The sequence below is a fragment of the Mytilus galloprovincialis genome, chromosome 11 (genome assembly GCF_965363235.1).
Source record: "Mytilus galloprovincialis chromosome 11, xbMytGall1.hap1.1, whole genome shotgun sequence".
In the NCBI taxonomy this organism is placed as follows: Eukaryota; Metazoa; Mollusca; class Bivalvia; order Mytilida; family Mytilidae; genus Mytilus; species Mytilus galloprovincialis.
In genome coordinates, this window is record NC_134848.1 from 72,059,626 (window position 1) to 72,085,245 (window position 25,620).

Sequence of the window (25,620 nt, forward strand, 5' to 3'; positions counted from 1 at the left end):
ATTATGCCCCATTTAGGGGGCATTATGTTTTCTGGTCTGTGCGTCCGTCCGTCCGTCTGTTCGTTCGTTCGTCCGTCTGTCCCGCTTCAGGTTAAAGTTTTTGGTCAAGGTAGTTTTTGATGAAGTTGAAGTCTAATCAACTTGAAACTTAGTATATATGTTCTGTATGATATGATCTTTCTAATTTTAATTCCAAATTAGAGATTTAACCCCATTTTCATGGTCCACTGAACATAGAAAATGATAGTGCGGATGGGGCATCCGTGTACTGGGGACACATTCTTGTTTAGTTAAAAAAATCGAGCTTATTTCAAGTCTAATTTGATGCATAACTCACAACAAAACAATTCCTTTGTTCACCAATTCATACCTTGATCATCAATTATGAGATGACAAAAAGATGCATGTATGTTAATCACTTGGGAATTAAAATTCAATGAATAAAAATTTTCAATAGAAGTGAACATAATTCAGTTATGTTCAGTTACACCTGGATCATGCAGCTTGGTCAATTGATTCCTAAACAAAGATTTGTATGTTTTTTCGAGTTCTAGAAGGCTTCACTTTATATTCATGTTTTGTATTTACGAATTCTACTGATGCAGTTATAACGTGCCCTTTTGTAATTTTCATGCCATAAATTAAAAAAGGAAACCCCATTTAAACTGGGCTTGTTTTACACTAGAAAACAGGGGCGTTCCCTGAAAGCAGGGAATACATGTATCCCACATTTCCTGACTTGTGCCCAACCTGTTCAAAGTCAAAGTAGATAGATTTTAATGCACGCGTCAGACCATTTTTACTCAAAGTCTTTAAGATTTGATCCTTTAAACAGGAACAGAGGTTAGACACAAAGCAAATCAAGATGCACTCAGCGGGTTGAAAGATGCTTCAGTTTTTTTTTATTTTCAAAAAAGACCACCCTTGCACACAAACAAATCGTGTGGCAAAGCATTTTGTTTGTTTTTCTTGATTCCGAATCAAGTAGACGCTTCAATGCAAAAATACCTTGATTTAAAACGCTCGTTGACTACAGCATCGGAAAGGAATCACCAAAACCCAACGCTTGTTGACTACAGCATCGGAAAGATATCACCAATAACCAACATAGCAACAAAAAAAATAGTGGACAAGAATGGCCAATAAATTTTTTTCGGGTCGAGGTGATTTTACCGGGTCGGTCGGGTGAGGGGAAACAAACAATATTTTGTTTTTGGCCTTATGCTAAATCAGTTATCTCTGATCTTTTAATAAGAAGTTTTTGTGTTTGATAGGTATCCATGCTGGTGTTACCATGGAAACAGGAATGATGACTGTGACAGCCACCTTGACAGCCATTTCTATAATGGACCCTTGTCATGGAACTCTTTACCCTAAGGTTAGTCTTCTGATAGGTTGTCCTTTCCATTCTTAACTAGACAACTGATTTGACAAACTAATGGATAGATATTATAGTTTATCGATAAATAGAAGCATGATACTGAAGTGATATTCATCGGTCAAAAACAAATTGACAATGCCGTGGCAAAAAATAAAAAAAAAAAATGATCAAAAGTCAAACAGTATACAAGACACAACATAGAAAACTAAAGAGTGAGCATCATGAACACCACCAAAAACAAAAGTGATATCAGGTACTCTGGAAATGTTAGCATATCCTGTTCCACATTGTACACCTGTCGTGTTACTGATGTAAGTATAAGAATGAAACATCCAGTTGATTTCTTACTAGATAGATATTACCTGATTCTGTTTAGCTCAAATAGCCTTCTTAGGCATGTTTGAATAAAACAGGAATGCTCTCTAAATCTTTGCTCTTTATTGTTTGTGGATCCACCTACAAATCTCTATCAGAATACAATTGAAATAAAACAGTTAACATCTGGAGTGCTAATTTTTTTGGAAAATGACGCAGTCATTGTTCCATAACTGCCGACCTGATTTCTCTGCCTACCGCGCTTGGTTTCGTATTTACTAATTTCAATACAAACTGGAGGAATGTGCTTGTGTTATCATTATGCATGAGCATTGTGTAGTAATCAGCCAGGAACCAGTTTACAAACTAACTGGTTTCTGTTTGTATTCCACTACAGTCGAAGAAAGTGTTGTAGTTTGACAGGAACCAGTCCAGAATTTTGTAAACTACAAAACGTAATCGGTTATTATCATTCCGTTTTGGTGTTTCATACCGACTTATATGGTTTGAATAAGCTTAAGACCCTTCAAACATTAATGTGATAGGTATATTAAAGACTGTTTTACAAAAGGATGAAACTGTTTTGCTTTAAAAGTCGTACTATAGTGATATATGTTATGTACGGATTTCCACTCTCACCGGTTAATTTCTTCTTTTACACGTGCTTTTGAAACTTCCTGTTTAAACATCGCAAGTTTTAAAATTGTTTTTTGAGTGAATTAAACTTATGTTAACAATCACGAAGCGTTCGGGAATCATTTCAAGCAGTTTCTTCTTCTCTTTGATGATGGAAAATAGGCTTTCTCAAGAAAATACCGCAAACGATCGCAGAGGAATTGAAACGTACAAGTCAAGTCGGCACCTGGTTAAATTGGCATCTAGTCAAATCGGCACCTATTTGACGTTAATTCGGCTTCCAATAATATTTATTATAATATTTTCTATTCAATTAATTAATAACTGTTACCAAGTACATAGTGAATATTAGGTAAACAACGAGACCAAAGTGAATATGTTGTTGTGTATAAAAGTAAACAACGAAGCTATTGTTTTAACCATTAGACAATTATTAAAATTAAATGAAAAACTATGAGTCCCTTTCAATAAATCAAACTTTCATGCCAAATAATTAGCAAATTTAAGGTGGTTTTTTTTCAGTAATGTTTAAACAGCATTAAACAAACAATCCTGTAAAAGACTTAACTGGTTAAATAATGCATAAAAATATCCAATAAGGCTATTTTATTTTTTTCTGGGACGCCTTCCTAAGACGTTCGTAGGAAGGCTTCCTAAGAAGGCGTCCCAGAAAAAAATTAACATAAGCCTTGTGGTCATAGGAAGGTGTCCCAGAATAAAATTTATAAAGCCTTGCCAGACGTAATAATTATTTGGACTACTCATATATATCATTAAAAATACACCAAAAAATTCATGTAGTTGAGAAAAATAAATACATTTCAATTTCGCTTTGACATATTCACCATTTCCTTTCTCAATTTTATTCAAAATGTACATGAACATCCAAAAAAGTGAAAGTTAGTATTAACTCTTTTTGCTTTAAAAATTTACAACTGCATTTAAGTATTGAATGCTTTCTTTTGTAAATTCATTGAGGTGTAAAAGCGTTGACCGAAGTACTTTTTGTATGAAGCGCGTAAGCGCTTCATTCTAAAAATGTGCACACGGTCAACGCTTTTGCAACCCTATGAGGTTACAAAAAGAAACATTCAATACTTATAATTACTTTTTTTAGCTAGGATCATGAAAACACGAATTTTATAACTTTTTTATTCAATTCATCTGTGCACTTTATTGTGGGACCACGTGTTATCATGAATGAAAAGTTTTATTGAGTGATGCAATTGCTTGAGGAATAACATGTGATGTGCAGTTAGCCAATCAGAATAAAGTATTATAATGAAACATATATCAAATGTAATTATAACAAAATACATTACGTTGTAAGAGTTATCTCCCCAAACACTTGTGGCCACCTCTCCTTCGTAACCGTAAAAGATTTTATTTTACCAAATTGCTCGTTACATATTTAGGATAAGAATATTCGTTTGAACCATAGCTCTATGGGGACTCCATATGAGAGTTATTCCCCCTTTTTCATTTGATTCAAGCGATATGCATTTTCAACTGGTAAACCATAACTGATAGAGACCTAGGGTCTTCATGAGGTCATTGGTACTAAAAATGAAAATGAGGTCAATGTCAAAGGTCAAGGTCATATTATAAATTTTGATTTTGGCTTATTTTCACTTCTTTTCAAATACTGTATGACATTTTGACAAATAATTTTTCATAAATTATTAGTTGCGACATGTCCTTACTATAAAAGGGAGTTTTTGTCCATCTTACATTTAAAATTACGCGTCAAGTGGTAGTACTCATTAACCAAACATATTAAAGACCTAGGATATTTTGATTCAAGGTCCATGGTTTGTGACCTTGAAATTGAGGTCAAGGTCATAGGTTAATAGGACGTCATAAAGCCATAGGAACTAACATTTTAAACTGATTTTTCATATTTCAATATAAAAATAGATCTTTTCTAGTGGAAAGACTTCAATTGTTCTCTGAACAATTTGTTTTTAATTTACATCATATTTTGTGGGAGAAGGGGGTTCAGACTATGTGGTATCAGGTCTGTTTGCGCCCAATACACTTTCGCACCTCGCACGTTCACACCCAAGGTCCGTTCGCACTCTACTCATTCGCGCCCAATTTTAATTCAAATTCAAGTTGAATAATTGGAAAATCATGATTGTTGTTTTAAATTGCTTTGGTGTAAATACTGAATGTATTTTTAGCTTGGTATGAGTAAAACATTGAAGATTTTAAAGGAAAAACACAAAAGATAATTGTTTTTAAGCCCTTTGATCTGAAACAACAAAACAATAAAATATAGGAACCAAAATATAGCAATCCACTATTATAACCAAAACATGATAAAATTTATTCAACACACAGAAAAAAAATAGTCAGAATCTCACTTCATTATGAAAGAGGTCAATGAAACAAAGTATAGCAATACACTAACCAAAACATGATTAAGAGTTATTCAACGCTAAATAAAACGTTGACAAAATACCACTTTATTTAGAAACGATTATTATTATCTTTAACAATATGCTATCCAAAACATGATTAAGATTTATTCAACACAAAAAAAAAATGCTGTCTCACTTTATTTTGAGACAATGACAACAATTATACTTATAAGAAAACACTTGCTTACAGAGTTATTAAACACAAAACCAATTAAGATTAGTTGCGAACATGTAGGGTGTGAAAGTGAAAGGGGCGAACATGAGTTGGTGCAAACGTGAATGGGCGCGAACGGACCGGGATTCAGCCTATGTACCAGTGAGAAATATAGAAGCCTTTCTACGGTATTTATTTGTACAATTCAGGTAGTCTTGACCTATTCATTTGTCTTAAAAAAAAACCAGCCAGTTGGCACCTTCACTTCACACACACACATATACGAATATCAATTATATGCTTACGAGACATGTTGCATTGTTAAACTAATTACGGTATGTGAAAATCAAGACTTGCATAAAAACTATCCCAATATTAGAGACAGTGGCGTCATTTTTCTTCAGAGCTTTCAGCTCTTTGATTCTTTATGTCATTTATCATGGTTTGTGAAAACAATATTGGTTCATAGGGAATTGAAATTACTTGGTTTAAGTTCACACATCCAGATTCAGTTGAAAATAGACATTTTGTTGACACCAAAATTTCATGGTTAGAGTGAAATATAAAATCCACGGATGTTCCAGAAATAATTGTTTGGGGTTAGAAGGCACTTTTAAATTAAACCTTTCATACATTAAATTTAAATTGATATTTTCACATGTGTTCATGTCATCTTTTTTAACTAATCATAACTTCATTAAATGTTATTAGAGGTTCCTCTTGATTTCTTGCATTTACTTGAATAATATTGTTTTTTTTTTAGATAATGGACATAGAAGAAGGAGGTAAAATACTAACCACTAAGTTGGTGATATATGATGATGCTACAAAGGGAGACAATTACGCCGTTCTGACAAATGTGGATACAAGTGTGGAAGTGGACATTGGGTGTATTAGACTGGTCTTTCTTAATAAGTTTGTAGGAGATATATTGGTAGGTTTAATTTTGTTAGGCCTATCAAGCAATTCGCAGTGAAAAAAAATGGAGAGAACTTTAACTGGAATTTCAATTTTTTTTAAATGATATTTTTTTTGAGACCGATTTCCCATGTTTTATTGAAAATTGTTGATATATCAAATTCTTTGCAGTTTATCATATTTTAGAAGTTTTGAAATTGTTGGAAATTTTTTTTGGGGTACCAGATATTACTAATTTTGAATATGTTTAATAATTTTAGGGACTTTTAATATTGTTGTCTGGGCTATAAACTATTGTAATAAAGAAGGCAGATCACAATCATACCTTTTAATGTTGACTTCATATATATCTCTGACCTATAAGGCACAGTCCTGCACTGACATCAACCCTAGATACAATAAGTGAAACAAGATGTTGCAACTCCTGCAGTATTATCAACTTTTGAAATATTTTGAAAATATTTTTCATGATTAACAATATATGTTAAAACACCTTTTACACAACATCTTCTTACATAGATTCAAACTTACGTCATGTAATGGTTTTAACTTTATTTTAGGGCTTCTTGAACAAATTCCTAGATGGTATGCAGGAACAGCTGAACAAAGCTAAGGAACTGGCGGCTGAATATTCTAAAGATGTGGCACAAAAACTCCAGGAGAGGGCGCCACGAGTCAGTCTCAATGTTAAAATGAAGGCTCCTGTTATAATCGTTCCACAGAATTCAAAATCTAAAAATGCCCTTGTGGCTGACTTTGGAAGTTTGAGTGTACAAAACTCTTTCAGTAAAGCTGGAGAATCAGAAAACAAGATTCCATTTGTGCTAGACAAAATGGTAGTAGAGCTCACATCATTGAAAATGAGCAGGTTTGTTTTGTTGAATTAAAGATTCAGAGAAAAACCATACAACCTTTGTAACAACTATCTTGGTAGTCATAAGGAAACCTGCATGATTCAAATGTTGGATTTCCTAGGATCAATACACAGCCTTGTAAAACCAAATTTATAAAATATTTATTTACTTTCACTTAACATACAGCAGTGAATAGCAAAGTGACATTGGCAGAGAGTCAAAAACAGATAAGAAAACATTTCCTCCTGCCAACTGCTACCCCTTGTTAGCCACCATCTTTAATATCCTATATGTTTAATGTCTAGGTGCAAAGATGTTTATGAGAAAAAGGAAAAATTGTATGATATCCAATTAGACAACGATTCACCAGAGTCCAATTGATGTGGATGTAAACAATTATTTAATGTATAACCTCCAACAAAGAGTAAAAAAACACTTATTATATTAAATTTAGAATTGAAACAGAGAAAATCATTGGAGGCAGGCTTCAGCTGGTCCCTTACAAAATGTAAACTAGTTCAATGGACGTCACACTAAACTCTGAAACATATAATTGAACCATAGTAATTCAACGTCAACAATTTTCCTGAATTTAAATTTTATATTTGATCCTGGATATTAAGTACCCAACTCTCATTATTACATACTATTGTGGGCCCATATTGCAATCGCGTTTAATCAGATTTTATGTATTTAAATTGTTTAATTTCTGTGAAGTGTAAACTTCTGTTCCATTTCAGAGCTGTTATTGGAAAGAAGCTTGCCATAGAAAATGAAAGCTTGATACTAGAACCAGTAACTATAACAGTCTCAATCACTAGGAACTTATCGGCAGCCTTATTTACAGAGGTTCCTGCTATTGAAATTACAGGAGTAATGAAATCGGTCAGTGCCAAGCTGAGTCAAAAGGACTTTAGTCAGATCATGACAACTTTGAATGAGAATTTGACGGAAGGACAGGTTCAAATTCCTCATTCGACGGAAGTAGCTCTGGGTGAATTAACAGACAAAGAAGTAATGGAATCACATGTCATTCCTCCGCCATTATGTAAGTGTAGATTGACCCTAGAAATAAATTTGATACAGTTCTTAAAAAGAATTTTGTCTGATAGAAAATTTGGTCTAACACTGTTTGAAATTTGTTAACCCATAATACATTTTTATCAGGCTAATCCTATTATTCTATTGTGATATTTACCTACTTGAACTACATGTATAAACTTCATTATAACTGAATTTGTTTCAGTCAAATGATCTCAAGAACTCTGCATATGTGAGGTATACCGTGTTTTAAAAGATTGATCATATTAAAAACAAAGAATACTATATTGATACTTATAAATATACACATGCATATCTAAAGAAATGGAGGTGTCTATATGATATCATATGACTAGCTGTATCCTAGAATTGTCGGACATAAATTTATTTTAGAACAGAAAATAACCTTAAATAAACATCATTCTTCTGAAATTTAAAGTTCAAGTTTGAAAAGTTTTGTGTATTCTGCTTAATAGTAAGAAGGTTAGCTTTCTGTTCTTATTCATGAGCGATCACCATTTTATTTTTGCAGCAAGACAACCATCAGAAGAGCTGACATGTAAACTGAAGTTTAACTTTGAGATAGAAAGTTTGAGTGCCACACTGTATATAGGAAAAGAGGATTTGGTAAGTTTCAGAAACATTTCTGATTTTGCTGTGTATATTGTAATATGGATTGTTCATATTTTCCACAGATTCTTTACTATTAAACAAGAAGACCTCATTGTGTGTGTATCCTGCCTTCCTTCCACAATAAATTAATCATCATGAATTTTTGTCTTTGGTATCTTTTGCCTCTCAAAATGTCAAAATGCAAAGCAGATGATCAGCCTTGAAAGGAACAGAAAAAAAATCAGAAAAAAAAAATTAAAACAAGGACAAAAGATCACCATTTAACAGATTGTACTCTATATTTCTAGATGGCACAGAGATCTAACAAAGCAGCCCTTGTCACTTTTTCATTAACAAATAAGTTTGAATATCTCTTCTGTCTCTCTGTTACTTTATGATAAGGCCAGCAAAATGCAGAAATAAAATTAAAAAAAAACCCACTATTTACAACAAGGACAAAAGATCACCATTTAACAGGTTGTACTCAATGTTTGCAGATGGCACAGAGATCTGACAAAGCAGCCCTTGGTAAGGTAGAACTACAAGTGATAGCTGTTTCTGGTAAACAGATGTCTGACGAATCAATGGAGGTCAAGGTCATTCTGAAGGACACGGTTCTGGATGATTCTAGACAACACAAAGTTAATGGCATCAACAGGTATTGTGTGAAAATTATTCTGAAAGTCAAGTTTTATTTATTTAGGACTATTCCATTCCAACAAATGAGGGAGGATATGAAGAACATAGTTATTATTTGACCTTGGTGATTTATGAAAGTATTTCACTTTGAATTATACCAAATAACTCCTACTATCACTTATTTGTTGTAATTGACTAGTCCATCTTACAGTACAGATTGTAATGTTATGTAACAACTTTGCACATCACAAGACGAGTGGGGTTTAGCTTTTGCTTAAGCAATGATTCCTGCTTATGAATAACTAAACAATAAAAAAATAAAAGGTTCCATATTCCATTTAAACATACATTGTACCTTTAAACTTTATAACCCATTTATGGGAATATTTTTAGAATTGATGTTTAAAATTATGTTTAAAGACACAGATTCATTGGTGTAATAACCTTATACCACCCTGTTATGTATACTTAAATGGATCAACCAGATTTAATGTCAAATGTTAACCTACCATTGTACTGATTCTGTTTCATATAAATTTTCACTATGTTGGCTTGTTGTCTTAACTTGTGTTAAGCCTCTTTACATACGATTCTTCTATTTAGTCCTTAAGAATCGCACTTATACAGAGATCTTTATGATTTGGACAATTTTATGACCAATTTTAAAGTTGTTATGAGTTATAACAAGCTATTTACCATTTATTATGAGTTATTACAAAGTAGTTATTGCAAACTTTCACAATTTGTTACGATTTTGTCATTAATTATTACGTGTAGTTTTAAAATTTTGAGCCATGACAATTTATTCAAGACTACCAGTAAGGTTTGTTATGATTGACTACACGTTTGGAATCGTAAGAAAAAAATTTTTTTTTGTAAAGGGTCATGAATTTCTACATGTTTCTAATCTGTATGATTCTGAAAAAAACTCTGAAGAATTTGTTGGTGTAAAGTTACAAAATAGGATATTTTAAAAAGAACAGTGTTCAACTGGTATACCCTGCATACCTACAGAATGTACCTTTCCTTAAGGAGCTTGACATGCCTTAACCAGCAAGCGTCGCTGTTGATACACATTTTTTCCTCTTAATATATGTGTGTGTTTCCACATGCCTTAACCAGCAGGCATCACTTAACATGTTTTACCTATATATGTGTGTGTTTTATCACAAATTATTTCATTGTAACATTTCATGATAACATTTTACAATTGTTTTACAGCCCTGATATCATCACAAGGTAACACTCATTACAATGGTATCATTCATATTAACAGGGAACCAGTTATCAGGCATTTTTGGGGGCTTTTAATGATTTTACAATTTTTTTATTAGTTTGAAATTTAGAATTGATGAAAATTATTTTTTCAGCATGTTTACCAAGGATATGTATGCATTGATAATTGGTTCTAAGCTAAATCTTTTGAGGCTATTCCATTTTAACACAACACTCTAGGAGTCACTCAGGAATATGAAAATGTCTATTCTTAGATTTAATACAACTTCAGATGATTAAATTTTAACTTGCAATTAAGTGGTACAAATCTGCAGATTTTAGGAGGTCCTCAAGCTGAAAATAGTTTTATCCAGTAAAATTTTTGAATTTTAATCATTTATATAAATAAGGGTACAAATTTAAAAGAATTCCTAAAATAAATGACTGGGTATTTCATTTCTTGATAGTCCCCCTCACAATTATCTCCCCTCCTTGAGTAGGAGTTATGTTTAAAATGGAATAGCTTTAAATTTTTCATCTCTTTGATCATTTTATTTTGAAATGAATGGGAGTCATAGTAACATCTATTGAGAAAACATGCCATACACATGATTTATGTTGTTATTTATGTATTATTGTCATTTTGTTTATTTTCTTTGGTTACATCTTCTGACATCAGACTCGGACTTCTCTTGAACTGAATTTTAATGTGCGTATTGTTATGCGTTTACTTTTCTACATTGGTTAGAGGTATAGGGGGAGGGTTGAGATCTCACAAACATGTTTAACCCCGCCGCATTTTTGCGCCTGTCCCAAGTCAGGAGCCTCTGGCCTTTGTTAGTCTTGTATTATTTTAATTTTAGTTTCTTGTGTACAATTTGGAAATTAGTATGGCGTTCATTATCACTGGACTAGTATATATTTGTTTAGGGGCCAGCTGAAGGACGCCTCCGGGTGCGGGAATTTCTCGCTACATTGAAGACCTGTTGGTGACCCTCTGCTGTTGTTTTTTATTTGGTCGGGTTGTTGTCTCTTTGACACATTCCCCATTTCCATTCTCATTTTATTATATGTGAGACTCACATAAATTTAGATTCACATGAAAATAATGTGAGTGAAATTTGACTGTGTATGATACACAGTAATATTGTCAGTTATTTTTGCTTGATTTTTTATGGTCTTATTTTCAAAATACACAGTATTTTAAGAAAAAATATACAATTAATTTTGCAATACTTGACTCCCATTCAACTCATCTTATTTCAGTGTTTTTTTGGTTTGTTTTGTTTTTCTAAATTTTGTTTATCTTCTATCATGTCTACAGGCTTAGGTTATTTTACTTCATTGCATTACAACATATTTATTGATTGTAAAATCACCTGAATGTTTGCACTTTTATTATATTGTATATATTACTTAGTTATAAAGATTATTGTATTGCATTTGATTAAGAGCTTCATTTGTAGGAAGTTTGCTAGTTAATCTGACTTTGAAGTGAAGTGCGCTAATGAATTTTTTTCTAATTGTATGAAGGGAATTTATGTGATGCATTATATACTTCATTTTCTTTCTATTGTAACTTCCCTCCCCAAAATAAATAATAAAAAAAATTGGTATTCTCTTATGCCAGCTAGACTATCAAATCTACATATAGTATTGATATAGCACCATCCTTTTAAAGGGGACTAGAATCCCACAATTTTAGAAAAATAATCTAATCTGATATTTATTATGCATACGTTTATTTCATATAATATATTGTAAGTTAAATATATATATCTTTCTATTTACTATAGTCATTTACCATATAGCACTATTTGCATGAAATCATTATGATTATTATTGTTAAATAAAAATTTAACTAAGAATAAAATTTCTTAAAGCTTCTTTTTACTTTAGCAAATTCTAGATATCAAATATCCTAGAAATTACAACTTTACATCAATCCACAAAAATGAGTACCGATGAAAATAAATAAATTTACAGTAACTTGTGTTTAACATAGGTACTTGTCTATATACCAAGATCATATTTTTATGTTGACCTCCAAATGTCTTGACTGGTTTATTTGTAACTGTCTATAATAGCTCTGTAATTTGATTTCAGAATGATACAGCGGAGTAAATCCCGTTTGTCGGAGGAGGGATCCAGTAACATGATTGATGTCAGCTTCAAACAGGACTGTAGTAAAGATTCGAATGGTCGGTTTTATGGACAAACATGTTACAGTCATATTTTATATTTTTTGATGATTTTTGCATGTTTGAAAACACAAATTAAAAAAAAAAATCAGTTATTTTATTATTCAACAAATAAAAAACAGAATTCAATCAGGTATGCCTGCTTTTCTTTCCTTGAGCTTTGGTATTGTAAATGTAATCATAAATTCTAAGAGATCAGTCCTGGTAAAGTGTCATAATGCTTTCGTTCATAATACTATAAAGGCAAATACAGTAGTCTGCAACTTACTTGAAACATTGTATATATTTCAGTTGATGTCAGGGTGAACAGCTTGTACATCTGTGTGTGTCTGGATTATCTGATGTCCCTGGGAGACTTCTTCACCAAAGGCATGCCACAGACAGATAAAGGAGAGGTTGTGAAGCAAGAAACCAAACCAAGCAAAACACAGAAGAAAGGTATCATATATTTGTATTTAAAAACTGCAAAAATTGGATTGCATCAATAATCTTGCATTAGTGTTTACCCATTGCAATAATTATAAAGTATTAACAAATATATGAAACTCTGAGGTGAATACCAAGAGGGTGAAGTTCATAAAACCTGACAATATTAAATGTTAGACTTTATTAACAAATGAAACCAATGACAAATAACTGTCATATTCTGCATTTGGTACCGTATAGGCATTTCTCAAAGAAAATGGAGGATTAAACCATGGCTTCCAAAAAATATTTGAGCCAGCCGGACATTTTATATCTGAACCCGATTTTAATCCCTTAATACTTAGTCACAAAAGGCAATTATGGTAATCAGATGGCCATTCCAATGATTAACATTAGATTGAAAAAAACGGGTTGTTGACTTGACAATGGTAAAACATGGACCATAAACGGATACGTCAAAATCCGTGTACGTTTACAAAGCATGACTGAGTAAAGAAGCTCTTTCCATGTTATTTCTTCAACAAAATACTAGAAATGATAGTTAGATACAGGTATCAGTGATAATTTTAGCATTTTTGAAGAAATGTAGGATTCATAATTAAATTTCCCACCTGTGCACATGCGCACACGTGTTCTAGTTTATACAACGTAGTTAGGACAATTTTTCATTAACCTTTTTAAATTTTTCATCAAATCATGTTGATAAACTAATTTTTTATAATTTAAAATTTTTGGACCATATCAATAAGATACAAACCGCTGAAATGTAAGAAAATAATTGTGAATAGACTGATCAATTGATACGATGTCCGGTACTGAAAATAGTTTATCTGTCACCTGAACAGGTAGATTTCAGCTGATTAGCCTTGATTAAAATTAGAAAGTATTGAAGAAGGGGTTGTTTTGATAGTAATTAATCATCATGTCACTTTTATGACCGGAAATGTGTGGATGTTAAAGGCAAAAGGTTGGGTCAAAAAGATTGTGAATTATGTTAAAATGACTGAAAAAGACTTGAAAACTAAAAAGTAGATGACCGTTTTATGCTTTGCCCAGTCAGACTTTTAATAGACATTATACAAATGACCAGAATATATGACCGTTTTGGAAGCCTTGGATTAAACATATTAAACTCATGAAAAATTTCAGAAGTTACAGTATTGATAATTGGCAGGTTATCTCATGGACCTAACCTCTTAAGTCAAAATTGATAAAACATTATACAAATATATGTTTATAGCTTGCTGTTTGGTTTGACCCAAGGGTTTATGTTGAAGGCTGTAGTTTGACCTATAATAGTTAACTTTTACAAACTGTGACTTGGATAGAGAGTTGTCTCATTGGCACTCATACCACATCTTCCTATATATATAAACATATTAAATACAAGGAAAATATTGATAGTTGGCAGATTATCTATTGAAAGCAACCTCAAATTCAAAATAAGTAGACCATTATACAATGTAATGTCAATTTATTAACAGTGAAAGAAGATCTGCCTCCTCCACCATCTAATTGTATGGACATTGTTGTCAAGATAGAGAAACCAGAGATAATCCTGATTGAAGATCAACTTAATCCTAACTGTAACTGTCTTGTACTAGATGTAAGTATCTATTGTTATAGCAAACCAAATGAAGGTTTCCCATAGAGTTATCTCCTCTTGGTCAAGGTATTTAAATCTCTGTAAGTTCTATTGACACATTGAAAAGAGTAAAATTACAAAAATACTGAGCTCCAAGTTTATTCAAAAAGGAAAGTCCTAATCAAATGGCAAAATCAAAAAACTTAAACACATCAAATGAATGGATAACAACTATCATATTCCTGACTTGGTACAGGCATTTTCTTTAATATGTAGAAAATGGTGGATTAAACCTGGTTTTATAGCTAGAATATGATATAGATACAATAGCTATTCTTCTCTGTATAGTTTATTCACTGGAACCTTTAAATTTCTTCTAAGAGAAATCTTTCACTCATTATGATTTCTGGTCTGCGTCCATTTGTTTGTCCGTCCGTCCGTCTGTCTGTCCGTCCGTCTGTCCCACTTCAGGTTAAAGTTTTTGGTAAATGTAGTTTTTGATGAAGTTGAAGTCCAATCAACCTGAAACTAAGTAAACATGTTCCCTATGATATAATCTTTCTAATTTTAATACCAAATTAGAAATTGTATCCCATTTTCACCGTCCACTGAACATAGAAAATGATAGTGCGGATGGGACATCCTTGTACTTGGGACACATTCTTGTTTATATTATAAAGACTAAATTTTGGAAAATGAGTTTTTTTTTTTTACATTTTTGTTCTTTACTGATTTACTTATGTGCAATAACATGGTGAAACCTATTTTTATGACTTTAATTTGATATTTTTAGATGGAAGTTATTTTCAAGATGAAGATCCACCCAGAATCCCAGGACATGTCAGCCAACGTCAGAGATTTACAGATCTTCTCCTGTGTCTTCAGTAAACGGAGATCTGTCCAAGCACAGGTAGATACATGCTTTGACTCCAGAAAGGGTTCATTTATATAGAAAAATTAAACATTTTTGGGTTGATTACTGTAAAACTTTACAAATAAGATGAAATCACAAAATATTATGTAGGATAAGCGTCAAAAATAGAAAAAGGAGAATGTATAACATTACGGATTGAAAATCATTGAATTTGATCACCTCATAGAAACAAAAAAAAACAATTGACAGTAAATATAAATTCAATAATGTTTTAAAAATATCAGTTCTACAGCTCGCTTGTTCTTTATTTAAGTTTTTTTAACCTCATGAACTATATCTGAGCCAAAGAAAATCTATTTATTATAAAAAAAAAATCAGAAGATTTCTAAGAAATTACGTTTATTTGTTAGTAATTAGTCTTCATGAAGAAACAATCACAAGTATCTTAACCTATAGCATGTCTAAAAATCACCAACATAATGACACTGTCTTCTTATGATGCATCATTGATGTTTATATTTTTTAGATTTTGAACCCATGTGAGATATCCTTCTACAGTAAAACCCCTTATGGTAAAGGTGCACACATGGACATAGCGACCTCAGACTTAATCCTCAACATATCTCCAGCTACAATCAAAACCATGTCGGGAATAAGTGCAGCTCTAGCTGCAAAGCCTGTTAGTGTGTTTAATGTTTAACTAGAAATCAATAAGGAGTTTTTAATGTCATAGATATCTATTAAAAATGTTCAATGTTAAATATAGTATCTGTTCAAAGTATTTAATGTTAAGTATAGACATTTTTGAGAGAGTTAGATGTTGAATAGAAACCTCTTTAAAGACTATTTAATGATAAATTTTGATATCTTTTTATAGTATTTAATTTAATATCTTTATATCTTTTAGGAGTGATAAATGTTTTAAACCTTTGTAATTTTTTATTGTGCTTTATTTAATGTTGAGTCTTTATCTCTTTCCAGTGTGGAGGAATAATTGAAGTCCACATCGATTTTTAAAGGAAAAGCCCTAACAATTTCAATAATGTATTTAAAAGAAAATGTCATTCAAGTTTTAGTTTAACTTTAGAATTTTAACTTTCAGGGTTCAGAGGATGAAACCAGTAAATATACAGTACCAGTCGACCTGTGGGAGGTCAAGAAGCTACATGAAACTGATTTCTGGTTCCTTAAAACAGGGGAGGAGGTAGAACTGGAACCAGAAGAAATATTAGATGAACTGATTGAAGAAGAAACCAGAGCAGAACAGGTATTAATCTGTTAAAATAATAATAAAAAAAAAACAGGCTACCAGTTGAATAACAATTTTAGAACATTGTTAATTGATTACGATTTGTTTTGGTGGCCATTTTCACAAAAGTTTTATGAAAAAAATCACACTTTAGTAAAGAACAGTAAAGTTTAACTTTAAAGAATAATTTATTTTATTCTCAATATTGGTGAAATAAACTTCAAAATCTTCACATTAGGATCACCTTTGTTGGTTCATGTCTCTATTATCACTTTTTTTTAAAACGAGCAAGTTCTTGAAAACAGCTGGAAAGAATTAAACAGGATTTTTCTACTGGGCATTTTTGGTGTTTTTCGTATTACATGTATATGTAGATGGCCGGAAAAAAAATGTCTCCTAGGGAATACTCTTACATTTTTTTTAAAGTATTATATTGTTATAAGCTTTCAATTCCTTTAGTTTAATGTTGTGTATCCACCTAAATGTATGTTGCCATGTGTAATGTATTGGTTCCTTTTCAGACTACATCAGAAATGGTATATGACCTTTCACATTATATATTCACAATCCCTCTGTGTATTCGTGTATTCTGCACATTTCATTGACTTTTCTTCAAAATATATTTTTTTTTTATTTATATGTGTATAGAATGTTACTACAGAAAAAATGTGTAGCCTTGGTGTTTTATCTCATAATTTAATGTAGAGTGTGGGGTAGGGGGAGGGGGGTATTTGAATCAAGAAAAAGTATCAAATAATGTAAGGCAAGATTTTATTCACAAAAGTGTATTTCCTCTCACGAATAACTTCTACTAATTGGATGTTGTTATCTTGAAATTTTCAATTGTTTTTGTGTGTGACTAATGCACCTTAAAATAAACAAAAATGTCTGCTGCATAGGATTGTAAGATACTAACTTGAACAAATCTTTATATTTCCAAATACTATCTATACTATACTTAATGTCTAATGTAATCATTCCTATAACGGGTGATGTCCAAACTTTGGTATGAGGGAACTAACATTGATTCTAATGCAATTTGGATGTAACCATTTTTTTCATTGGCTAAAAGTTGCCGTCAAATCCACAGTTGACCAGGCGTAACTAAGGAGGGACCCGCCATTTTGAATTGGTTGAATCAACAAATGTTCGATTACTACTATATAATCGAAAATAAAACAACACCTACCCCGAATTCGCCTTTTGAATATAACTTTATCCGAATTTGAAGCATACAGGTAACGTAATAACCTCCAGTTTGTAAGTTTTCATTTGTATGACGTCACGTTTAGCCATGACGTCTTTATGCCAAAAGCATTCATGAAACTTCACAGATTTTTTTTCTATTTGTCAAATTTAGACAATTTATCAAGTTTTATCGTATTTTTTCTTTTTGTAATGCATCAGAATCGATATAACAGTACTGTAGTTGAAGATTTGCCCGTTCAATTTTGATTTGACGGTCGCATATCTCCGTTTTACTGTCTCTGCTACGCGTCGCCAGTAAAACTACATTTGCGACTGTCAAATCTACAATTGATGGTGGCAACTCTTCAACTACAGTACTGTTATTCCTTAAATAGGAAAGCCATTGTTATGTGCAGATGTATTGCCTGTCCCTTATGTTGCTATTTTTATGAATGTATTGATTTATTTTTGAGTTACTTTTTTAGCTAGTTGTCAGAATTTTGTTCTTTTGTTAGATATTTTGTTTATAGAAGAATAAAGTTAATACAGTTTGCATGTAAATAACTAAGTATGATATGTTTTGTAAATTTTGAAAATCTATTAAAATTTGACAGTACATGTAATTGCCTGTAGATGGTATTCCTTTGTAAACCTTAACAATAAAGGTTTGGATTAAATTTTATTTTACAAATATTGAATGCTAGCATGTTATTTCATTACTTCTGATTGATTGATAGGCATTTAAATGATCAATTCGGCACTATCAAAAATAATTATTTGCTAAATTTCCATGTCACATTGCCTGATCTAAACTGTCATACTTTCCAATTATTTTTGACACAATATGACCTTGTAAATGATCTGCTTTTAAGTTTGACCTTGCACTCAAAACTATTGACAAGTTCAATGCATCCGTTCATTGCAGCTTCAAGCTACCTGTTAAAAAATGTATACTTGAAAGCGTTCTTTACTGCATGAGTAATTTGAGTCATGGCATAATTATAACATTTTAACTGCAAATTCTAAAGATAATATCTAAATATCTAAAATAACAAAACAAAAGTAACTTTTACAGACTTGCAAACAACCACCTTGTCTGATATAGATAAAAATGATTAATTGATTTCTTCACAGAGTTAATCAGGTTACAGGGCTTAGAACCAAACCTATTCCATTTCATGTGCTTAGACACTGGCTTTGTCACATGTCCTCCATTTGTTTTGTCAGTAAACAAGTACAGTGGATTTGTTATTATTCATGGGATACCAAATATTGTAGATTTTGTGGGAAAATGTGATCAATAGATTGGGATGTTTAACTAATTTCATTTTTTTTATGGACTTGTAAGCACTATTTGACAAAAGCATGGAAACAAATTTCAACCAAAAATACAATATTTTCTCAATCAGACAAAATTGGTACCCAGGAATTATAAATGAATCCATAGTTAAAGATAAAAATAAACACCAAGCAATGCATGAGAAAGTACACCATATTTGTCTTTTGGCAAGTTGTTGAATTTTAAGTGTCTGTGTATTTAAAAAAAATTGCTCTCGTACAGAATAGGATTTGTTGAATGAACTGATACCTTTTTTCACAGTTGATAGCTAAGATACCAACCATGGTTATCAAGATAGAAGGAGGTGTGGGAAAGAGGACTGTTCCATTATTGATAGTGGAAGCTTCCTTCTCGGGAGAGGTCAAAGATTGGAGTTCAAAGGTAAGCTAAAAATGAATTAGGAAATGAATATAAATAGATATAGGAAGATGTGGTGTGAGTGCCAATGAGAAAACTCTCCATCCAAAATAACAATTTATAAAAGTAAACATAAAGGCTAGTTAAAAATGAATTAGAAAATGAATGTATAAGACAGCTGACATAAGAAGATATAGCTTGAAGGAGGTGTACAATGCTTGCAAATGAGATAATTATCTACCAATAGCCAATAACATGCATGCTAACAGCTACAGGTTGCAGCATACGCCTTCGACAATGAGAAACACACTTACTAAAATAAGCTATAAAGATCCTAGATAACAAAATGTATAATGATACATCAGAGTAAACTAACATCATTTAAAGTAAAGACAAAAAGATATGGTGTATGGTAGAATCAATCCATGTCAACTGGCACTAAGATAATGGATTAAAATATTATTTTCAGTTAAATGTAGAGAGTACATTGAAGTTAGAAGTAGCTTATTACAATGAGAAGCTATCAGTCTGGGAGCCATTACTAGAACCTGTTGTGGAGGATGGTAAAATGAAACGCTGGGAGTTAGGACTTGAGGTTTGTATAGGTCTGCTTAATGGACAAACAATATTATACATCCATGGCTCAAATTTGTATTAAAGTTGATTCTGTCAAAATTCAATTTTATTATAAAAATAAGAAGATGTGGTATAACTGCCAATCAGACAACTATCAGTCAGATTTCAAATGACGTGAAAGTATTTTCAATTACACATTTCAGTATAAAATTTCAAATTTCTTAATAATTCTTTGACTAATTATTGTTCCACCTTTTCCTGTGCTAATCATTTGAAATATCTTTTTTTAGTGGATACAAGGAAATTCTTCACGTTAACTTTGATTCCTATAATTTCATTATATTTTATTTTTGTTCTTTAAATTATATTAAAAAGATTTATTGAATACAATTATTCGAATAAAGGCTGCCACACTGCAATATCAAACTTTCTTATATGTAATAAGAACTTAATGCATTCATTTTGAAGTCATTTTAATAATTAAGGGTCATACAATTATCTTGTATTATCTCATACATGTTTCATTATTAAATTTAACACATTTTTAGTTTGTATGGACGGTAAGAAAATACTGATGCAAATTTTAAAATAATTCAACTTTGACTCTAGAAATTAATTTAAGGATTTAGAAGCACTATCACACAAGCTTTCACAAGTTATAACTAGTTTGACAACTTTGCACAGAGTTATCTCATCTTGGTAATTTACAAATGTGCCTTAAACATTGTATTCACTAAGAAGGCTTTTGTGTGTTTAAAACTAATACTATTGACATCAAATTGCTTTGCTTAGATTTCATTCATTTTAAAATTTTGAGTGAAGAGAACATTAACATCTTAACTCTTAAAACTTTTCCTTTGGAGAGAGGTATAAAGATTTTATTTGCCTTGGAGTTAGGTATATTTGTTTAACACTTTTCGATAATCATTTAATTTAGGATGTAACACCTCTTCTGATTGGCTGAAAGTTTGTTGTCTATCAGCTCATAGACATAAATTTGTCATGTAGCCTTGACATTATCTACATTTTTTCATTATTTACTTCTTAAAATTGGAATTCAGAATTAGAATACAAGGACTGACTAATATTTTTTCTGTCTACTTGAAATAACCTTAAAATGTGCACACTTTTAAATAAGCCACTATGCTGTTTATTCAATGTTCACATTATTAATGTTATTTCTTCATAGACAGAAAAAGTATTAGTCAGTTCTTAAAAAGTTGCAGAGGTATGACTATAAATGTCTATTTTGATACATTTTTGTAATGAGATAAGTGTAATAAAGGTTTTTTGGCCAGTTTTTCTCTGTACTCATTATAATGTAAAAGAAAGGATAAGCTGAAATGATATGTGCAGAAGTGTTGTTCATACAGTTTTGGGATGCATTTGGTCATTTGCCATCACATTTGAACAGGAAAACAAACCGTCTAATCTATATAAAAATGAGAAAAGAGGAACATTTATGAACCACCTCATCAACAACCACTGTTTGTACATTAATAGGTGATGATGAATGGTGACTTGCCTCTTCCTCCTAATAAGGATGGAGATTCTGTAGACATAGTACTACCTCCTCCTAAGATGACCATTACAGTTTTCTACCATGAGGAGCCCAACCTCAATGTTTTTGTATGTATATTGTAGGTGATGATGAATGATGACTTGCCTCCTCCTCCTGATGAGGATGGAGATTCTGTAGACATAGTACTACCTCCTCCTAAGATGACTGTCACAGTTTTCTCCCATGAGGAGATACAGCTGACCATGTCAAAGACTTGTTTAGAGGTCCTACAAAATCTTGGAAAGGTAAGTGACAAAACTATGTTATAGCCGTAGGAAGAGAGAAACTTTATATGAGACAAACATTTTCTGAAGAGAAGAAGAAAAAATAATGCAGACTTGAGGTTGGTCAATGTTTACCAAAAATTGCTTTAAAAAAGTTGTCAAATCACGATGAAAAATTAGAAAAGCAAGCTTTCTTCACTTTCCAAATTATGTTAAATGGGAAATAATGATTTGATCTTGTGTATACTTGGTATATTAGCTACTGCTTTCATTTTAGTCTTTTGGAGATGCATACATGTTGGTTGAGCCATCAGAGAAAGCAGGGGAGATCATTTCTCCCTTCTGTGTACAGAACCAAACAGGGTTAGAAATTGTTATGAAACTGGACAATTCTTTTGAAGTAAGTATTATATGTTTTTTCAAAAAATTTGCCAATAAGCCACAAGTTTTAAGTGAAGAAACAACAAATATACACAGCATGTTTTTGTCTTCAAGTTACTTCAATTTAACATTCTGTCATTATCACATGAATGCTGGTCTCAATTAGGTTCTTTTGAGAGAAAAAAAAAAGGTTTTTGATAAAATGCAGTTCATTGTTTTATAATATCTAAACAAAAAAGAAGCTTGAACAGAATAAAATCAAATTTTTCAGAGACTGTGTTACCCCTGAAACTATAACATCTTGCTCTCTAAAAATAATCTGTTGGTGTAAATAATTCATTCTCCAAGATGGCAGTATCTCTGAAATCATACAAATTATTTGTTATATTTGTCAATAACTTAATGCTAAGTGTCTGCGAGTTAAAAATGATGACAAAATTTAAGCCTACAGATGTTAAAATGAGCATAGAGAATGACATTATAGAATTCTTTTGATTCATATTGGAAAATTCAAAATTTATATGGTTTGAAGCAGTCAGACATGTTTGAAAGGCAACCATTTTGATTTGAGGTGAAGCACAAACATTCCAGAAAAACAACTGTTTCAAGATTTAAAAACTTACTTTATGAATATTTTTTTTTAAATTCACAGCAAGCAAAACCAAAGGAAATGTCTGCTTTGACCTCTAGGTTTACTTAAAATTAATTTCAATTTTATTTGTGATATCCTTGAGGGAAAAAAGAAGAACACTTATAAAAGTGGCTTTATTTTAATTACTAGTTATCACAATTTACAGATGCCTCAGGACGCAGATAATTTCAAGGTTAAGATGACACCAGACAGACGGTTAGAACTGTGGAATAAAAAGAAAGGCCTGAGTAGAAAAGCTTCAGTTATAAAGGCAGCACAAGAAGGAGATGAGAAAAAGTTCATTTTCCAGGTCAGTTTCGATACTCATTACCTTAAATGCAGATACCAGGTTATGATTTTGGATTAGAAATTTCTGATTGTCAAATCTTTTTAAGCAGTCCTCATCATTTTTATGAAAATTGTGTATTTCAAAAATTCTCGTTTAACTGGTTTGCTTAACATATCTGAATTTACAACTGCCAAATTCCCAATTTGCAGTGATAACTGTTCATCTCCAATTCTTTAATTCCATAACAATATATCCTGCTTTGGTAGTTTGACTGTGCAAGTAAAAATCAGGATATCAATCATAGCTTTAACAGTGATGTTGTTTAAAGAGTATGTAAATTTAGAAACAATCTATTTGAATTTATTGATTTTTTTGAAAAAATATATTCTAAAATGTTATTAATTTATAACAGTGTAATAAGACCTTTAAATATTGTTTTTACAAAGTAGCAGTAGTCACATTGATTTTGTTATCTATGATTTAAAACTAAATATAGTTTGATTGTAAAAACTGTTTCTGTTTTAGATTGAACAATTCAATGCCACAAGAGAGGTGACTGTTAAGAGAGCAGAAAAGAGATTATACCAGATCAATCATAAAACCTACCCTGGTGACATTTGGTCAGTAATAGTCAATACAGAGACACCTATTGGTCATAAAATATTGTCTATACAGTCTATGGTACAGGTTAGTATAGAGGTCAGCCTTAAGTTACCCTGGTGACATCTGGTCAGTTATAGTCAATACAGAGACACCTTTTGGTCATAAAATATTGTCTATACAGTCTATGGTACAGGTTAGTATAGAGGTCAGCCTTAAGTTACCCTGGTGACATTTGGTCAGTTATAGTCAATACAGAGACACCTATTGGTCATAAAATATTGTCTATACAGTCTATGGTACAGGTTAGTATAGAGGTCAGCCTTAAGTTACCCTGGTGACATCTGGTCAGTTATAGTCAATACAGAGACACCTATTGGTCATAAAATATTGTCTATACAGTCCATGGTACAGGTTAGTAGTCTTACAAGTGAAGCAGATTTAAGCAACTAAGATCACAGTATGGCCTATGCTTATTGATTACAGTTGGTGATCTCAATGAGATTGATTGTCTCACTTAAGCGGGTACAGCAAAAGCGAAAAAAGTAATCAAGTTGAGATAACCAATGATAATCTGTTTATGGAATTTTACCCTATGAGGACATTGTTTATTCATTGACAAGGACTAGCTACAAGATTTAAAAAAAAATAGAATATGATTTTATTTGGTTCAATTATTAATATAAGAGAAATAATGAAATAATAATTTCGTTTTTAGCAACCAATTTGTGTCAATTTTGTCAAAATAAGCATAGAAACATTGCTGATGAATTATTCACTTGCAAGTGGATAATTCATCAATGTGCATTGAAGATCACATAAATACAGATTCAATAGGGTGAATAATTTAACCCTATTGAATCTGTATTCATGTGATCTTAAATTTAACCCAATAGCTAAATATTGGTGACACATGCTTAAATTGTGGTCCGCCATTAAAAGGAAAATGATGTCAACATTGAAAGTGAAACAAAGGTGAACAGTTTCGTTGACTGATTCAATCCACAATGAATTTGACAGCTAGTGCCCCTTTAATGCAATGTGGCTTTCTGTATCAAGATAAAAAAAAAAATGTAGAACTTGATATAGTTACATTGTGTGGAATCATAAGGAGAAAAAATACTTTTAGTGCATCTAACTTTGAATTTACATATTTGTGTCAGGATAGTAAAATATTTACATCTTCAAATATTTGATAAAACACTCTTTTTCTATAAATTTAAATGTATTTTTTCCCCACGATATTCAATAAATTGTTAAAATTAAATAGAGATAATGTCTGTTAACAATGGTCAGTTTCCATCCAAATTTTACTTTCTTTTCAAGTCATATGCAAATATTATACAGCTGGGGAAAAAATGTATCAAATGATTCTTTATTTGTTTCTTTTATAGATAAAGAACCATTTTGAGATACCAGTAGAAGTATTCTATAAAGATGATGTCAGTGTTAAATCATGTGGGGTTGTGGCTCCAGAGGCCAACTTTGGTGTACCATTACAAGCTGTGTATACCCCAGGGGGAGAATTCCTCTTTAAACCGGTCTATGAAAAGTAAGTTCTAACTTCAGTGTACTGTTACAAGCTGTGTATACCCCAGGGGGAGAATTCCTCTTTAAACCGGTCTATGAAAAGTAAGTTCTAACTTCAGTGTACTGTTACAAGCTGTGTATACCCAAGGGGGAGAATTCCTCTTTGAACCAGTCTATGAAAAGTAAGTTCTAACTTCAGTGTTCCATTACAAGCTGTGTATACCCCAGAAGGAGAATTCCTCTTTAAACCAGTCTATGAAAAGTAAGTTCTAACTTCAGTATACTGTTACAAGCTGTGTATACCCCAGGGGAAGAATTCCTCTTTAAACCAGTCTATGAAAAGTAAGTTCTAACTTCAGTGTACCATTACAAGCTGTGTATACCCCAGAAGGAGAATTCCTCTTTAAACCAGTCTATGAAA

At 31.8% G+C, this 25,620-nt stretch overlaps 1 protein-coding gene across 2 annotated transcripts in view; it reads left to right on the forward strand.

Moving 5' to 3' along the window:
• The window catches only part of LOC143052750 (intermembrane lipid transfer protein VPS13A-like), a 136,753-nt gene that overhangs the window by 45,399 nt on the left and 65,734 nt on the right, over positions 1-25,620 (forward strand). For both annotated transcript variants that reach the window (XM_076225855.1, XM_076225856.1), the window contains 22 exons: positions 1,275-1,378; positions 5,673-5,843; positions 6,388-6,695; positions 7,422-7,729; positions 8,255-8,349; positions 8,832-8,992; positions 10,195-10,212; positions 12,295-12,389; positions 12,681-12,827; positions 14,300-14,421; positions 15,194-15,310; positions 15,801-15,953; positions 16,377-16,541; positions 17,045-17,059; positions 19,312-19,431; positions 19,877-20,002; positions 20,532-20,543; positions 21,628-21,789; positions 22,046-22,168; positions 22,947-23,090; positions 23,595-23,756; positions 25,064-25,221. In XM_076225855.1, coding sequence (XP_076081970.1) covers positions 1,275-1,378; positions 5,673-5,843; positions 6,388-6,695; positions 7,422-7,729; positions 8,255-8,349; positions 8,832-8,992; positions 10,195-10,212; positions 12,295-12,389; positions 12,681-12,827; positions 14,300-14,421; positions 15,194-15,310; positions 15,801-15,953; positions 16,377-16,541; positions 17,045-17,059; positions 19,312-19,431; positions 19,877-20,002; positions 20,532-20,543; positions 21,628-21,789; positions 22,046-22,168; positions 22,947-23,090; positions 23,595-23,756; positions 25,064-25,221 — 2,986 coding nt within the window. The remainder of the gene's footprint in view (positions 1-1,274; positions 1,379-5,672; positions 5,844-6,387; positions 6,696-7,421; positions 7,730-8,254; positions 8,350-8,831; positions 8,993-10,194; positions 10,213-12,294; positions 12,390-12,680; positions 12,828-14,299; positions 14,422-15,193; positions 15,311-15,800; positions 15,954-16,376; positions 16,542-17,044; positions 17,060-19,311; positions 19,432-19,876; positions 20,003-20,531; positions 20,544-21,627; positions 21,790-22,045; positions 22,169-22,946; positions 23,091-23,594; positions 23,757-25,063; positions 25,222-25,620) is intronic.